The sequence below is a fragment of the Hypanus sabinus genome, chromosome 5 (genome assembly GCF_030144855.1).
Source record: "Hypanus sabinus isolate sHypSab1 chromosome 5, sHypSab1.hap1, whole genome shotgun sequence".
In the NCBI taxonomy this organism is placed as follows: domain Eukaryota; kingdom Metazoa; phylum Chordata; class Chondrichthyes; order Myliobatiformes; family Dasyatidae; genus Hypanus; species Hypanus sabinus.
This window is the reverse complement of record NC_082710.1, coordinates 27,506,769-27,525,414: the sequence shown is the minus strand read 5'-3', so window position 1 is coordinate 27,525,414 and position 18,646 is coordinate 27,506,769. Positions and strand designations below refer to the sequence as shown.

Here is an 18,646-nt window from a genome sequence, read left to right as displayed (position 1 = left end):
GGAAGACGAAAGAGCTGACTGTGGACTTCAGGAAGGGTAAGACGAAGGAACACATACCAATCCTCTTAGAGGATAAGAAGTGGAGAGAGTGAGCAGTTTCAAGTTCCTGGGTGTCAAGATCTCTGGGGATCTAACCCGGTCTCAACATATCGATGCAGTTATAAAGAAGGCAAGACGGTGGCTAAACTTTATTAGGAGCTCCAAGAGATTTGGCATGTCAACAAATACACTAAAAAACTTATATAGTTGTACCATGGAGAGCATTCTGAGAGGCTGCATCATTATCTGGTATGGAGGGGCTACTGTACAGCAGCAAAAGAAGCTGCAGAAGGTTGTAAATCTAGTTAGCTCCATCTTGGGTACTAGCCTACAAAGTATCCAGGACATCTTCAAGGAGCGATGTCTCAGAAAGGCAGCGTCCATTATTAAGGACCTCCAGCACCCAGGGCATGCCTTTTTCTCATTGTTACCATCAAGTAGGAGGTACAGAAACCTGAAGGCACACATTCAGAGATTCAGGAACAGCTTCTTCCTTTCTACCATCTGATTCCTAAATAGACATTGAACTCTTGGATACTACCTCACAATTGTAATATACACTGCTTCTGTTTTTTGCACATTTTAAAATCTATTCAATATACGTATACAGTAATTGATTTACGTATTTATTTATTATACTTTTATTTTATTTATTATTTTTTTCTCTTCTGTATTATATATTGTGATTGAATAGCCGCTGCTAAGTTAACAAATTTCACATCACATGCCGGTGATAATAAACCTGATTCTGATTCTAGTGAATACTGGTCCAGAACCATCAAATGCTCTTCATTTGACAAGCCATTCAATCCTGGAATCATTTGTGTGAACCTCCTTTGAATCCTTCCCTGTTTCAGCACATCCTTTTTAAGCTAAGGGTCTCATAATACTCCAAGTGAGGCCTCACCAATGCTTTATAAAGTCTCAACATTGCATCATTTCTTTTATATTCTAGTCCTCTTGAAATAAATGCTAACATCGTTTTTGCCTTCCTCATCACAGATTCAACCTGCAAATTAACCTTTAAGGATTCCTGCACAAGGACTCCCAAATCCCTTTGAGCCTCAGTTGTTTTTAACATTTACTCTCTATTTAGAAAATAGTCAACCTTTTAATTTCTTCTTCCAAAATGTATGGCCATACACTTCCCAAAACATAATTCCATCCGCCACTTCTTTGCCTATACTCATAATCTAAGTCCTTCTGTAGCTCTTCTACTTCTTCAAAACTACCTGCCCCTCCACCTGTTTTCATATTGTCTGCAAACTTTGCAACAAAGCCATCAATTCCATTATCCAAATCATTGACATATAACTTAAAAAGAATCGGTCCCAACACAGACTCCTGTGGAACACCACCTTAGTGTCAGCCAAACAGAAAAGGTTCACTTTATTGCCACTCTTTGCCTCCTGCTAATCAGCCATTGCTTTATCCATGTTAGAATCTTTCCTGTAATACCATGGGCTCATAGCTTATTACACAGTCTCGTGTGGCACTTTGTCAAAGGCCTTCTGAAAATCCAAGTACATTACATTCACTGACTCTCCCTCATCTATACTGCTTGTTATTTCTTAAAGAATTCCAAAAATTTTGTCAGGCAAAATTTTACCTTCTGGAAACCATGCTGACAATGGCCTATTTTGATATGTGCCTCTAAGATGCTGGAACCTCATCCTCAACTATCGACTCTGTCTTCCTAACCACTGATGTAGGACTAACTAATCTATAATTTCCTTTCTTCTACCTCTCTCCCTTCTTGAAGAGTGGAGAGACATTTGCAATTTTCTAGTCTTCCTGAACCATTCCAGAATCTAGTGATCCTTGAAAGATCATTACTAATGCTTCTATAATCTTTCCAGCCACTTCTTTCATAACCTTGCAGTGTATAACCATCTGGTCCAGGTGACTTATCTACCTTCAAATCTTTCAGCTTCCCCTAAAACCTTCTCTTTAGTAATAGAAAATTCATGACCCCAGACACCTGGAACTTCCACCATATTGCTAGTGTCTTCCACAGTGAAGACTGATGTAAAATACTATTCGATTCATCCACAATTTCCTTGCCACCCCCCCCCCCCCCCATCATTACTACATCTCCAGTATTGATTTCTAGCAGTCCGATATCCAGTCTTGCCTCCCTTGCACTTTATTTATCTGAAGAAACTTCTGGTATCCTCTTTAATACTATCAGCAAGCTTACCTTTGTATTCCATCTTGACCTTCCTAATGACTTTTTAAATTGCCTTTAGTTGGCTTTTAAAAGCTTCCCAATCCTCTAACTTCCCACTAATTTTTGCTCAATTAAATGCCCTCTCTTTGGCTTTCATCTTGGCTTTGACTTCTCTTGTTAGCCATGGTTGTGTCATCTTGCCTTCAGAATACTTCTTCCTCTTTGGGCTGCCTTCCAAATTGCTTCCAGGAATTCCAGCCATTGCTACTCTGCTGTCATCCCTGCCAGTGTTCTTTTCCAATCAATTCTGGACAACTCCTCTCTTGTGCATCTGTAATTCCTTTTACTCCACTGTAATACTGATACATCTGACTTGCTTCTCTTTCTCAAATTTCGATGTGAATTTGATCACATTATGATGACTTGCCATTCAGGGTTCCTTTATCTTCAGCTCTCTAATTAATTCTGGTTCATTGCACAACACCCAATACAAAGTAGCTGATCCCCGAGTGGGTTCAACCACGAGCTGATCGCCAAGGGGGTTTCATCACGAGGTGCTCAAAAAAACATCTCGTAGGCATTCTAGAAATTCACCCTTTTGGAATCCAACACAAACCTGATTTCCCCAATCTACCTGCATATTGAAGTCTCCCATGATTATTGGAACTATCTCCCATTGTCCTTTTGGCATGCATTTTCTATTTCCTGTTGTAATTTGTAGACCACATCCTTATTACTATTTGGGAGTCTGTATACAACTTCCGTCAGTCTTTTTAACCTTGCAGTTCTTTAGCTTTATCCACAATGATTCAACACTTTCTGCCCCTATGTCACTTCTTTCTAATGATTGTAATATGAGTAATTTGAGAAATATTGTAAATACATTAAGCATTCTTTGATGTTTACATCATTATGCTTTCACTTCATACATGTGCACCTCACTAAACTAAAAACAGATCTAAAACAGACAATAAGACATGCATTCTGGGCTCCATGATTTGCTATCAACCAGTTTTATGTTTTGGAGTTACAAAACATACAGAGGCAACAAGGAAATTTTAAATGAACCCAAGATGACTACCAACTTGTTGCAGTGTAGTGAGATATTAGTTTAAAAAAAAAGACAGAAATGGACAAATTCACAGATTCATACATTAAAAACAAAAACTAGCCGGTTATATAGGAAAGATAGTCACATTTGATTACACAAGAGATAATGGATAGTGTATACTAAGTGAATTAAGCAGTATTTTAAAACAAATGAAATGACCAATGTCAGTGCCAATTTCATCTGAATGCATTGGTTTTAAAGGCATACAGTTTACTGAGAAGTTTTACTGCTCCAACAAAACCAGCCAAAATTAGCTTCGCTGATATTGTGGAAGTAATGCAGGAGCATTTAAAAACAAGACCATTGTTGACTGCAGAATGTTTTAGGTTTCATAAACAGAATCAAAAGAGCGGAGTCCATTCCAGCGTACGTAGTAGAATTTTTCAAGCGCTGTCATTTCAGTAATGGACTTAATGATGCAGTAAGAACATAGAAATCTACAGCACATTACAGGTCCTTCAACCCACAATGCTGTGCTGACCCCATAACCTATTCTAGAAACTGCCTAGAATTTCCATACCGCATAGATCTTTATTTTTCTAAACTCCAGGAATCTCTTAAGAGACCCTATTGTATCCATTGCTATACTGCTGCTGACAGAGCAGTTACCAAATTTACCTCTGATAGCTCCCTTGTACCTACTTCCCTGCACCTTCAAACTGCCCCTTTATTTTAGCCATTTCAGCCCTGGGAAAAAAGCCTCTGGCTATCCACAGAATCATTGCCTCTCATTATCTTATAGTTTGTGGAGTCTTACAAGAAAACATTAAAAAATGGCTTCTAAATGAAGCACAAAAATTTAATAGAAGAGTTGAAATAGAAGCAATTAAATTGCAGTTAGGAATATAAATGAACACTACCAAAACTGAAACGCTTAAACAGAAAACTGCTTGGCCCGGCTGAGCAAATTGTGTTACCATTGTAGCAGGGGCTCACATCCAGAAGACCGATGCAGATTAAAAGACAAAACTTGCAAAAAATGCAAAAAATGCAAAAAAAGTAGAGCATATACAAAAAGCATGTCAAGCAGACAAAAATAAATGAACTGCACAGGCAAGAAATAAAAAAAAAGTAAAATTGCAGTTTCAAAAAAACCCACTAATCTGCATGAAAATTTGATAGTAACAAGAGTGACATAGGATTGAGTAGCCTTGAGATTTAGAATGTGAAAACTAACAGAAAACAGATAGGGTTTACACCAGAAGTGAACGGCAAATCAAATTAAATGGAATTGGACACAGTGTGGGCTATTTTTTTCATTCAATAAGTAGCCAGGAAGAATGGGTCTCTCAGGATCTGTGGTGATTTTAAGGTTGCTGTCAACCCAGTACTGAAAGTAGATCAATACCCTCTGACCAGGATAGATGATAACTATGCAAACCTTTCTGGAAAAAAAAACTCTTTAGCAAAATGGACTTAGCTGAGGCCTACATACAGATGGAGATGAAAGAAGAGTCCTAAGTGTTTCTCACGATAAACACTCACAAAAGACTTTACCGCTATAATAAGCTTACTTTTGGAGTAGCATCTGTTCCTGCACACAGGCAGAAAGTTATGGACAAGGTGCTGCAAGGTTCCCCAGGCACTCAAGAGTTAATTGGATGACATCATTATTATCAGTAAGGATGACAAGGAACATCTCCAAATCTGAAGACAGTGTTGAAAAGATTATTGGCTCAGAGCATGATGCAACATTTGTGAATTTTTTAATCCAATCATCACTTACTGTTGTCACACCATTGTTTACAGCATAATTCTGTGAACAATATTTCTCCAAAGCTTAGCAGTTTATTTTATTTAAATCTCATATTAAAACTTGAGATAAACTCATTTTAACAATAACTGGCCTTTTTTTGCACATTTAAATTTTAAAAACTACCAATGATGCTTCAAACACCCATTGAAACAATGTGATATGAGGGCAGATGACAACATTATAGTCTAAGGATTATGTTTGAAAGTCATGTCTGAAAGGAGGCAAAAGAGGCAGAGAACTCAGGCCAAGAATTCAAGACCCTCAACAGCTGAACAATTTTTGATCTATAATTTTTCTTTAAGTAACTTTAAAGTGGAACATGTTCATTAGGTCAAATCTCTGATCATTCTTCAAACTTCTTACAATATCCCATAAAACTTGCGATGAACATACAGTAACTGCATATTTGAAATATGTTTGTTGATTCAACTCACCATGAACAAGACTATTAGCTTGTGGCATGAGTGTATCCCAGAGGCAGATATTCCTAAGGGAGAAAAAAAAGTGTTCTTTTTAAAATACTTTAGCAATAACATCCCTATATAAGTTGAGCAGGAATTACAGATACTGGAATGTGAAAAGGACGGGACGGAGAAGAGGAGAGCTGTCTTCACTGGAGACTCAATAGTCAGGGGAGCAGACAGGAGATTTTGTGGACGTGAGAAGGACACCCACATGGTTTGTTGCCTCCCGGGTGCCAGGGTCTGGGATGTCTCTGACCGGGTGCATGACATCCTGGTACGAGAGGGAAAGCAACCAGAAGTCATGATACATGTTGGTACCATCGACATAGGCAGGAAGAGGGATGAGGTCCTGAAGTGTGAGTTTCAGGAAGCAGGCAGAAGGCTGAAGAACAGGACCTCAAGGGTGGTGTTCTCAGGATTGCTGCCAGTGCTACACGATAGTGATGGTAAGAATTGGAAGAGATGGCAGTTGAATGCGTTGCTGAGGAGTTGGTGCATGGGGCAGGGTTTTAGATTTTTGGATCATTGGGATCTCTTCTGGGGAAGGTGGGACCTGTACCGATTGGATGGGTTGCACCTGAACTCGAGGGGGAGCAATATCCTTGCAGGTAGGTTTGCTAGCATGGTTCGGGAAGGTTTAAACTAATTTGCAAGGGGGATGAGACCCGGAGCGATAGAGCAGTGAAAGAAGTGCATGGAGTAAAGCCAGATCTAACATATAGAGAGGCTTTCAGGAAAGAGAAGCAGAATAAAGGGTGTCAAGGTAGTAAGGTAGAAGGGCTAAAGTGTGTGTACTTCAATGCAAGAAGCATCAGGAACAAAGGTGATGAACTGAGAGCTTGGATACATACATGGAATTATGATGTAGTGGCCATTACAGAGACTTGGCTGGCACCAGGGCAGGAATGGATTCTCAATATTCCTGGATTTCAGTGTGTTAAAGGGGATAGAGAGGGGGGAAGGGGGAGGAGGGGTGACATTACTGGTCAGGGAAACTATTACAGCTACAGAAAGGGTGGGTAATGTAGCAGGATCCTCTTTTGAGTCAGTATGGGTGGAAGTCAGGAACAGGAAGGGAGCAGTTACTCTACTGGGGGTATTCTATAGGCCCCCTGGTAGCAGCAGAAATACCAAGGAGCAGAAAGGGAGGCAGATTTTGGAAAGGTGCAAGAATAACAGGGTTGTTTTCATGGGTGACTTTAACTTCCCTAATATTAATAGGCACTTGATTAGTTCCAAGGGTTTAGATGGGGCAGAGTTTGTTAAGTGTGTCCAGGATGGATTCCTGTCACAGTATGTTGACAGGCCGACTAGGGGGAATGCCATACTAGATCTAGTATTAGGTAATGAATTGGGTCAGGTCACAGATCTGTCAGTGGGTGAGCATTTGGGGGACAGTGATCACCGCTCCCTGACCTTTAGCATTATCATGGAAAAGGATAGAATCAGAGAGGACAGATAAATTTTTAATCGGGGAAGGGCAAATTATGAGACTATAAGGCTAGAACTTGTGGGTGTGAATTGGGATGATGTTTTTGCAGGGAAATGTACTATGGACATGTGGTCGATGTTTAGGGATCTCTTGCAGGATGTTAGGGATAAATTTGTCCCTGTGAGGAAGATAAAGAATGGTAGGGTGAAGGAACCATGGGTGACAAGTGAAGTGGAAAATCTAGTCAGGTGGAAGAAGGCAGCATACATGAGATTTAGGAAGCAAGGATCAGATGGGTCTATTGAGGAATATAGGGTGGCAAGAAAGGAGCTTAGGAAGGGGCTGAGAAGAACAGGAAGGGGTCATGACAGGGCCTTGGCGAGTAGGGTAAGGGAAGAGCCCCAGGGCATTCTTCAATTATGTGAAGAACAAATGGATGACAGGAGTAAAGGTAGGGCCGATTAGAGATAAAAGTGGGAAGATGTGCCTGGAGGCTGTGGAAGTGAGCGAGGTCCTCAATGAATACTTCTTTTCAGTGTTCACCAATGAGAGGGAACTTGAAGACGATGAGGAAATATGAGTGAGGTTGATGTTCTGGAGCATGTTGATATTAAGGGAGAAGAGACATTGGAGTTGTTAAAATACATTAGGATGGATAAATCCCCAGGGCCTGACAGAATATTCCTCAGGCTGCTCCACGAGGTGAGAAAAAAGATTGCTGAGCCTCTGGCTAGGATCTTTATGCCCTTGTTGTCCACAGGAATGGTACCAGAGGATTGGAGGGAGGCAAATGTTGTTCAAAAAAGGTAGTAGGGATAGTCCAGGTAATTATAGACTGGTGAGCCTGTCTGTGGTGGGAAAGCTGTTGGAAAAGATTCTTAGAGATAACATCTATGGGCATTTAGAGAATCATGGTCTGATCAGGGACAGTCAGCATGGCTTTGTGAAGGGCAGATCGTGTCTAACAAGCCTGATAGAATTCTTTAAGGAGGTGACCAGGCATACAGATGAGGGGAGTGCAGTGGATGTGATCTACGTGGATTTTAGTAAGGCATCTGACAAGGTTCCACATGGTAGGCTTATTCAGAAAGTCAGAAGGCATGGGATCCAGGGAAGTTTGGCCAGGTGGATTCAGAATTGGCTTGCCTGCAGAAGGCAGAGGGTCGTGGTGGAGGGAGTACATTCAGATTGGAGGGTTGTGACTAGTGGTGTCCCACAAGGATCTGTTCTGGGACCTCTACTTTTCGTGATTTTTATTAACGACCTGGATGTGGGGGTAGAAGGGTGGGTTGGCAAGTTTGCTAATGTCACAAAGGTTGGTGGTTTTGTAGATAGAGTAGAGGATTGTCGAAGATTGCAGAGAGACATTGATAGGATGCAGAAGTGGGCTGAGAAGTGGCAGATGGAGTTCAACCCAGAGAAGTGTGAGGTGGTACACTATGGAAGCACAAACTCCAGGACAGAGTACAAAGTAAATGGCAGGATACTTGGTAGTGTGGAGGAGCAGATCCCTGAAAGTTGCCTCACAGGTAGATAGGGTAGTTAAGAAAGCTAATGGGGTGTTAGCTTTCATAAGTCGAGGGATAGAGTTTAAGAGAAGTGATGTAATGATGCAGCACTATAAAACTCTAGTTAGGCCACACTTGGAGTACTGTGTCCAGTTCTGGTCACCTCACTATAGGAAGGATGTGGAAGCACTGGACAGGGTACAGAGGAGATTTACCAGGATGCTGCCTGGTTTACAGAGTATGGATTAAGATCAGAGATTAAGGGAGCTAGGGCTTTACTCTTTGGAGTGGAGGATGAGAGGAGACATGATAGAAGTGTACAAGATATTAAGAGGAATAGACAGAGTGGACAGCCAGTGCTTCTTCCCCAGGGCACCACTGCTCAGTACAAGAGGACATGGCTTTAAAGTAAGGGGAGGGAAGTTCAAGGGGGATACTAGAGGAAGGTTTTTCACTCAGAGAGTGGTTGGTGCATGGAATGCACTGCCTGAGTCAGTGGTGGAGGCAAATTAGTGAAATTTAAGAGACTACTGGACAGGTATATGGAGGAATTTAAGGTGGGGGGTTATTTGGGAGGCAGGGTTTGAGGGTCGGCATAACATTGTGGGCCGAAGGGCCTGTAATGTGCTGTACTATTCTATGTTCTATGTTAAAATAAAACAAAAAATGCAAGAAAACACTCAGCTGGTCAGGAAGCTTTTGCAGAATTAGAAAAGTTACTGTTTCAGGTTGGAGACTCTTCACATAGATGTGAAAGAAAGATTAAAGGAATAACTTTCACTGTAGAGAAGGCGATAGAAGGATGGATAAGACAAGAGGAACATTTATGACAAGGTGAGTTGAGGTTAAGTAGATTAATAAGAGTAAAGGAAAACAGCAGTAGAAGTACCACACAAGCCTGCCTATCATCATTCAATAAGATGGTTGCTGACTTATGTTGGTCCCAGCTATTATATCAGTTCCCCACAACTCTGAATGCCTCAATCTTTCAAGTGTTTATCTTTCTCTACATTAAACTACATCACTCTTAGGGAAAGAGAAATTCAGAGTTTCACTACCTTGAGAGAAGAAATTTCCACACAACTCAGTTTTAATTGACCAGCCCCTTATTTTGTAGCTTTGTTCTCATGTTTAATGGTTCTTCCTTCAGTGAAAGCATCTCAAGTTTACCCTGCCAACCCCCCCTTAGGATCTTATATACTTAAATAATGTTAAACTCTCATTCTTCCAAACTCCGAAGTGATACAGACCCAAATGGCTTGGTCTCTGTTGGTCCCTTTTATATCAAGAACTATCTTGGCAAATTTCCTTTGCACTGATTCCAATGCTACTTGTTACCCTTTTTTTAGGTTAATGGTCCAGGTGTTGCCATTCTAACCTGTCAAATTATGGTGACACAGTAATATAGCAGTCAGCATGACACTATCACAGCTTGTGGCATTCAGAGTTTAGAGTTCAATTCTGGCACTGTCTGTAAGGAGTCTGCACATTCCCCCTGTGGCTGCACAGATTTCCTCTGGGAGCTCTGGTTTTCCCCCACAGTCTAAAAAAGTACCATAGTAGGTTAATTAGTCCTAGTAAATTGTCCTGCGATTAGACTAATGTTGAATAGGTGGGTTGCTTGCTCCATGTTGTCCCTCTAAATAAGATATACAAAACCTCTTTACTCTTAAGCTCAAACCTCTGTGCAGAAAAGGCCAATGTGCCATTTGCTTTCTTAACTGCTAACTTTCTATGATTCATGCATACCAGATCCTTCTGAACTCACTAATCTGCAGTCTCTCTCCATTTAGATAATAATCTTCATTTTGAATCCTCTTACCAACATGCATAGCTTTACACTTTCCTATACTAAACACCATTTTTTTTTAAAAAAGCAAAATTTGTATCCCACTTCATAATCACAATGTTCTGATCACAACACATCCTTCTACATAATTTGCATCAACAATGGGGGAGCTAAATGGCATTAATGGTTCTTTGTGTGTGTTTTGATGTTAAGAGCAGGGCAGTGGAAGTTTTCTCACGCAGTATCATAAGATGCAACACCTGCTCATTTAGTATTTTCATTTTCTTGCTTTTTCTGTCTATATCAGAACTGCCCATTTCTACCATATATTCAATTGTGATATCAGATCTGTTTTTTATATGCTCCTTTGGTAAAGCAAGACCACTGGACATGTTAACATATCACAGAGCACAATATTCATCCACTAACTGCCGCTGTTAATCCATTAGACATGGCTTCATCCTATTACAGATATTCCCTTTGTTTTAGCCATTTCTCATGCCATCTTCTCTGCAACTTAAACCATGTGTTTATCTCACTTTCCCAGTTCTAAGATAGGGCATTCAAACTGTAACCTTAACTATTTCTTTTCCCAAAGATACTGCTTGATCTGCTGAGTGCTTCCAGCATTTAATCTACAGTTTATGGGGAGAGAAATACAACTCAAAGGGGAACATACTCATTAGGTACACAGAGTATTAAATATTACAGACTGCAATATCCATCCTCTGTGAGGGTCACATGAGATACTAGCAGAACTCGAGTCTTCCACTAGTTTACGTTTTGCTTTAGATGATCATATATGCAGTCTTTTGGATTTTCACATCTTCATGTTCCCAGAAACAAACTTAAGTGTGTGGTATTGTGATCAATAGCACCAGTTTAGATTTGTATCCTTCAGATTCTTTCTAAATGTATTACCTCACATTTCTCTGGAATAAACTGTATCAATCATAAGCTCACTAATTTAACTGGTAAATATACCAGCCTGGCAGAGCAATAGCAAATTTCATTTATCCTGGGAATGTCCAACAATGGTTGCTCCCATGATAACATTTGTCCAGTTTTCTCTGCAATATTCCAAAATGGGCACTATTTGTTTATACCATTAATTAAAGAATATATTAATTAATATATCCAAAACATCCACTTCTTAATCTTACCTGTTGTCACTAGACTGTCCTGCTGTTGCAATTAAAGTAGAGGAACTAATGAACAGAAAATCATTTGCAGTTTTGTTGTGGCACTGCCAAGTCTGAAAAATAAAACAGAATTCATATTCTAAGCTGTTTTATTAAAATATGAAATTTAAATAACCAAATACAACAAATTATTGGCTTACCAAATAAGGTTTTGGTGTAGCTCCAAAAGCAATTGGATTTGTTTGCCAGAAGCTCAAGAATCCATCTCCATCAACAATGCCAAACTGGTCAAAAGATAGATTATTATTTACCTCATAAATCAATGGCACCTTTTCGCATTTCTAATATAGGACTAAAATAAGCTTTGCTTTCTAGCATTTCTATTACTTGATTGAAATGAGAAGACAAAGATTTCAATTATGACTTTGTCAGTAGCATTTTCAGACACAAAGCAAGACAACTAAAGATCATCAACTAAAGACTCATCACTCTCCAGGTCCCCACAAGTATTTCTGATTTCAAATGGCATTGCAATTTTATTGTCTGCATCTCTACCTTTCAAGTACTTCTCTCAAAATTACATCTGCCCTAATAGTGAACTTTTTATGTTTAACCAACTTTTCTAATGTTTCCCTGTTTGAAGTAGCAAGTGAGAGATTAGCATCTTGCTGGGTGGGAGCCATTTGAAAACTGCAAGTCTTGTTAGGAATGAGCTTTATTTGAGTCAATAAAAAGAAAGGAGGTGAAAGCAGAGTGGCCAGGCTTTGGCTCAACAGGCTTGGGGGAGAACAGGCTTGGACAAGCATAGGCAGAGGTTCTAAGTAAATTTCCAGAAAGTTTTTATTCTCTTGCTTGTCTATTAGTACAAGTCACTGAAAATGTGTTCAGAGTTAATGGTATGTACTTTGTGTGAAATATGGGAACTCTAGGAGACCTCCAGACTCTCTGATAATTATATCTGCACAAACTGCATTGAACAGCAGCTTCTTATAGACTATGTTAAGGAACTGCAGTTGCAACTCAATGACCTTCAGGTTAAAAGGGAGTATGAGGAGGTGATAGATAGAGCTACTAGTCACCCTTAAGTTGCAGGAGGCAGGTACCTGGGTGACTGTCGGGAGAGGGAAAGGGAACAAGCAGCTAGTGCAGAATACCCATTCCCCTCAATAAATATACTGCTTTAGATACTGTTTGGGGGGTGGGGGGGGCAGGGAAATAACTCAACAGGGAGAAAATGCAGCAAGCAGGTCTCTGGCACTGAGGGTGGCCCTGTGGCTCAGAATGGAGAGGGATGAGGAGTGCACTAGTGATAGGAGATTCCATAGTTAGAGGATTCTTTGGATATGAAAAAGAAACCTGACGGTATTTTGTTTTACAGGTGTCTTGGATTGGGTCCACAATTTTATAAAGGGGGAGAGTAAGCAGTCAGAAGTCGTGATACATATTGGTACCAATGACATATTGTAAGTAGGAAAAGGAGATCCTGGAGAGAGTATTTGGGGAGTTAGGTAGAAAGCTGAAATGCAGGACCTCCAGTGCAGTAATCTGTGGATTGCTCACTGTGCCATATGCCAGTGAGGGCAAGAGTAGGATGATTTGGCAGATGAATGTGTAACTGAGGATTTGGTGCAGGGGGCAGGCAGAGTTTCAGATTTCTGGATCATTGGGATCTCTTCGAGGGAAGGTATGACCTGTATAAAAAAAGACAGGTTAAACATGAACACAAGAAGGACCAATATCCTTGTGGACAGGTTTGTGGAACTGTCTGGGAGGGTTTTAGCTAATTTGGCAGGGGAATGGGAACCAGAATGATAGGGCAGAGGATGGAGCAGTTGGTATACAAATAGATACAATATGTAATGAGTCTGTGGTGAAGGACAGGCAGATAATAGGGCAAAATGACAGTCAGTGGATGAAATGTTACATAAGGACAAAATCAAAAAGGAGGATGGATGCAGAACTGAAGGTGTATATATTTGAATGAATGCAGAATACAAAGAATGATGATCTTGTAGCACTGAAAGATAATAGTTGGGAGCTAAACATCCAAGGATACAACACTGTAAGAAAATGACAGTCAGGTAGGTGGAGGAGGTGGGTTGTCTCGGTTGGTAAAAAAAATTACATCAAATCCTTTGAAAGAGGTGACATAGGAGCAGAGATGTAGAATTCCTGTGGGTAGAGGTTAAGAAACTACAAGGATAAAAAGACTCTAATGGAAGCTATATACTGGCCACCAAATAGTAGCCACAATGTGGGATACAAATTACACTGAGAGATAGAAAAGGGATGTAAAGGGATGGAAAAAGAGCAATGTTATGATAGTGATGTGGGATTTCAATATGCAGGTAGATTGGGAAACTCAGATTAGTGTTGGATCCCAAGAAGGTGAATTTGTAGAATGCCTTGAGATGGCTTTTTAGAGCAGCTTGTAGTTGAGCCTATAAGGGGAAAGGCAATTCTGGATTGGGTGTTGTGTAATAAAACAGATTTGATTAGGGAACTTGAGGAAAAGGAACCATTGGGAGGCAGTGACTATAATATGATAGAATTCATCCTGCAGTTTGAGAGGGAGAAGCTAAAAGTCAAATGCATCAGTATTACAGTAGCTGAAAGGGAATTACAGAGGCATGAGGGAGGAACTGGCCAAAGTTGATTGAAAGGAGAGACTAGCAGGGATAACTGCAGAACTGCAATGGCTGGAGTTTCTGGGGGCAATTAGGTGGGTGTTAGGATCAATACATCGCAAAGATGAAGTATTATTCTAAGTGGAGAGTGAGGGAACTGTGGCTGACAAGGGGTGTCAAAGACAGTGTAAAACAAAAAGAGAGGACATATAATATAGCACAAATTACTGGGAAGTTAAAGGATTGGGAAGCTTTTAAAAAACAACAGAAGGCAACTAAAAGAAACCATCAGGATAGAAAAGATGAAGTATGAAGGTAAGGTAGCCAATAATGTAAAAGAGGATACCAAAAGTATTTTCAAATATATAAAGACTAAAAGAGATGCAAAAGTATATATTGGACTGTTGGAAAATGACGCTGGAGAGGTAATAATGGGGGGATAAAGAAATTGCAGATGAATTTATTATGCATTTTTCTTCAGTGTGAAAGACATTAACAGTATGCCAGAACTTCAAGAGTGTCACAGAGGCAGAAGTGAGTGTGGTTGCTATTACTAAGGATAAGGTGCTTGGGGAGCTGAAAGATCTGAGGGTATTTAAGTCACATGGACTGGAAGGTTAATTTGCAGGTTGAGCTGATATTAAGGAAGGCAAATGCAATGTTAGTATTAATTTAAAGAGGACTGAAATATTAACAGCAAGGATGTAACTGTGAGGCTTTACAGGTCATTGGTCAAACTGCACTGGAGCTTTGTGAACACTTTTAGGACCCTTATCCAAGTAAGGAGGAAGAACAGAGACAAGGAGTAATTTCTTTAGCCAGAGGTAGAGAATCCGTCAAATTGAATACCACAGATAGCTGTGGGGACCAAGTCACTGGGTATATTTAAAATGGAGATTGGGATTGATAGGTACAATAAATCAGCCATGATGGAATGTCAGAGCAGACTTGGACTGAATGGCCTATTTCTGCTCCTTTGTCTTACAGACTTATTAATTTTTAACATAGAGTTGCAAAAAAAGTTTGTGAAACCCTTCTAGTGGTTTTCTGCATTAATAACTCACACAATGTGATCTGATCTTCATCTGAGGCACAATAATAAACAAATACAATCTGCCTAAACTAATAACACACAAACAATTGTACTTTTCATGTGTTTATTGAACACTTTAATCATTCATGGTCTAGGCTGGAAAAAAAGTATAGGAACCCTGATACTGTAACTTAATAACTGGTAGAACCTACTTTGGCAGCAATAACCTCCACCCAACATTTCTGGTAGCTGCTGATCAGACTTGCACTACGGTGAGGAATTTACAGCATCACAATTGGGTTAAGGTCTGGACTCTGTCTTGGCTATTCCAAAACATGAATTTTCTTCTTTTTTATACCTTTCTGTTGTTGATTTACTCATGTTTCAGATCGCTGTCTTGTTGCATCATCCAACTTCTATTAAGCTTCAGATGACGGACTGCTATCCTGACATTCTCCTGTAAAAGATCTTGATACAGTGTTGAATTTATTGTTTCCACAATGATTGCGAGTTGTCCACACCATGAAGCAGCAAAGCATTCCCAAACCTACATGTTCCTTCCACCATGCTTCACAGTTGGGATGAGGTTTTGCTGTTGGTGTGTAATGCCCTTTTCACTCCAAACATAGTTGTGTGCATTTCTGCTAAGAAGCTCAACATTTGCTCATTTGTCCACAGAATATTGTCCCAGAAACATTGTGGAACATCTAGGAACATCTTTTTGCAAACTTGAGATGTGTAGCAATGTTTTTTTGGAGAGTAGTGGTTTTCTCCATGGTGTCCTTTCATGAACACCATTCTTGTTCAGTGTTTTTCTTGTAGTGGACACTTGAACAGAAACTTTAACAAGTTCTAGAGATTTCTGCAGGTCTTTTGCTGTTACCCTTTGGTTCTTTTTAACCTCCTTCAGTATTTCACGTAGTGCTCTTGTGTGACCTTTGCAGGATGCCCACTTCTAAGGAGAGTAGCAACAGAACTCAATTTCTTCCATTTCTCTTACTGTGTACTGATGAACACTCAGGTTTTTAGGAATGTTTTTGTAGCCTTTTCCATAAGACCAGAATACATAGGAGCAGAATTAGGCCATTCAGCCAATCGAGTCAGCTCCACCATTCCATCATGGCTTATCCGAAATACCACTCAACCCCATACATCTGCCTTCTCACCACATCCTTTGATGCCCTGACCGATCAGGAAACGATCAACTTCCACCTTACATATACCCACAGAGTGCAGCCTCCACTGCAGTCTATGGCAGAGCATTCCACAGATTCACTACTCTCTGGCTAAAAATAAAATCATCCTTACCTCTGTTCTGAAAGGTCACCCCTCAGTTTTGAGATTGTGTTCTCTAGTTCTGGATACTCTTACCATAGGAAACATCCTCCACACATCAACCCCATCCAATCTCTTCAACATTCCATAGGTTTCAATGAGATCCACCCGCTTCTTCTAAATTCCAATAAGCACAGGCCCAAAGCTGCCATATGTTAACCCCTTCATTCCTGGAATCATCCTCGTAAACCTCCTCTGCACTCTCTCCAATGACAATACATCCTTTCTGAAATATGGGGCCCAAAAAAGTTGACAGTGCAGCCTGACTGGTGTCTTAAAAAGGCTCAGCATTATCACCTTGCTTTTATGTTCTATTCCCCTTGAAATAAATGTAAACATTGCATTTGCCTTCTTTACCACAGACTCAAACTGTAAATTAACCTTCTGGGAGCCTTGCACGAGGATCCCAAGTTCTTCTGCACCTCTGATGTTTGAACCTTTTCCCCATTTAGATAACAGTCCTCACTTTTGTTCCTTTTACCAAAATGCATTATCATACATTTCCCTACACTGTATTCCAGCTGCCACTTTTTTGCCCATTCTTCCAATTTGTCTGTCCTGCTGCAATTACATTGCTTCCTCAGCACTACCTACCCCTCCATCTACCTTTGTATCATCCACAAGCTTTGCCACAAAGCCATCAATTCCATTATCTAAATCATTGACAAACTATGTGAGAAGTAGTGGTCCTAATACCGACCCCTGAGGAACACCACCAGTCACTGGCAGCCAAACAGAGAAGGCCCGCTTTTATTCTCACTCGCTGCTTCCTGAATGTCAGCCATTCCACTATCCCTGCCATATTTTTCCTGTAACACCATAGGATTTTATCTTGTTAAGCAGTCTCATGTGTGGCATCTTATCAAACGTCTTCTGAAAATCCAAGTAAATGACATCCACTGCCTCTCCTTTGTCCACCTTGCTTGTTACTTCCTAGAAGAACTCTTAACAAATTTGTTGGACAAGACTTCCCTTTATAGAAACCATGCTGACTTTGACTTATTTTATTAATAGTCTCCAAGTACCCGAAACCTCAACCTTAATAATAGACTCCAATACTCTCCCAACTTCTGAGGTTAGGCTAACTGGTCTATGATTTCCTTTCTTTTGCCATTCTCCTTATTTAAAGAGTGGAGTGACATTTGCAGTTTTCCAGTCCTCTGGGACCATGCCAGAATCAAGTGATTGTTGAAAGATCATGACCAATGCATCCCTTATCTCTTCAGCCACCTCTTTTAGAACTCTGGGATGTAGTCCATCTGCTCTGGCTGACTTATCCACTAAGACCTTTGAGCTTGCCTAGCACTTTTTCCTTTGTAACAGCAATGGAACATCATTCCTGCTCCCTGACACTCATGGACCCCTGGCACACTGCTAGTGTCCTCCACAGTGAAACAATTCAGTTCATATGCCATTTCTTTGCCCCCCCCCCCCCATTACTACCTCACCAATGTCATTTTCCAGTTGTCCAATATCAACTCTCACCCACCTTTTACTCCTTATATGACTGAAAAAAACTCTTGGTATCTTGCTTTGTATTATTGGCTATTCTCCCCTCATACTTCATCTTTTCTCTTATAGCTTTTTTAGTTGCCTTTTGTTGGATTTTAAAAGCTTCCCAATCAACCAACTTCCCGCTCACTTTTGCTAACAAATGCCCTTTCCTTGGCTTTTATGCAGTCCCTAACTTTCTCTGTTACTCACGGTTGCCAGCCTCTGCCATTTGAGAACTTATTCTTCTGTAGGTCCTATCTATCCTGCGCCATGTGAACTATTCCCAGAAACTTCAGCCATCTCTGTCCTGCTGCCATCCCTGCCAGTATCCTCCTTCAATCTACCTGGGCAAGCTCCTCTCTCATGCCTCTGTAATTCCCTTTATTCCATTGCGATACAGATACATCTGCCTCTCAAATTGTAGTATGAATTCAATCATATTTTGATCACTGCCTCCTAAAGGTTCCTTTACATTAAGCTCCCTATAAGATCTGGGCTATTATACAACACCCAATCTAAGAAAGCCTTTCTCTGAGTAGGCTCCAGCACAAGCTGCTCTAAAAAGCCATTTTTTAGGCATTCAACAAATTCCCTCTCTTGTGATCAGACACCAACAAGATTTTCCCAATCTACTTGCATACTGAAGTTCCCCATTACAATTACAATTGTAATGTCCCCCATTACAATCCAGCTTCATACGTCTCTACAACTCTTATTCTAAGGTCCTCTGAAAGTTGTTTTGATCA

At 40.4% G+C, this 18,646-nt stretch overlaps 1 protein-coding gene across 2 annotated transcripts in view; it reads right to left on the bottom strand.

Moving 5' to 3' along the window:
• dmxl1 (Dmx-like 1) overlaps window positions 1-18,646 on the bottom strand; it is a 228,373-nt gene that overhangs the window by 5,844 nt on the left and 203,883 nt on the right. For both annotated transcript variants that reach the window (XM_059969631.1, XM_059969630.1), the window contains 3 exons: window positions 11,612-11,695; window positions 11,433-11,524; window positions 5,511-5,563 (listed from right to left, as the gene is read on the bottom strand). In XM_059969631.1, the coding sequence (XP_059825614.1) occupies window positions 5,511-5,563; window positions 11,433-11,524; window positions 11,612-11,695 (229 nt within the window). The remainder of the gene's footprint in view (window positions 1-5,510; window positions 5,564-11,432; window positions 11,525-11,611; window positions 11,696-18,646) is intronic.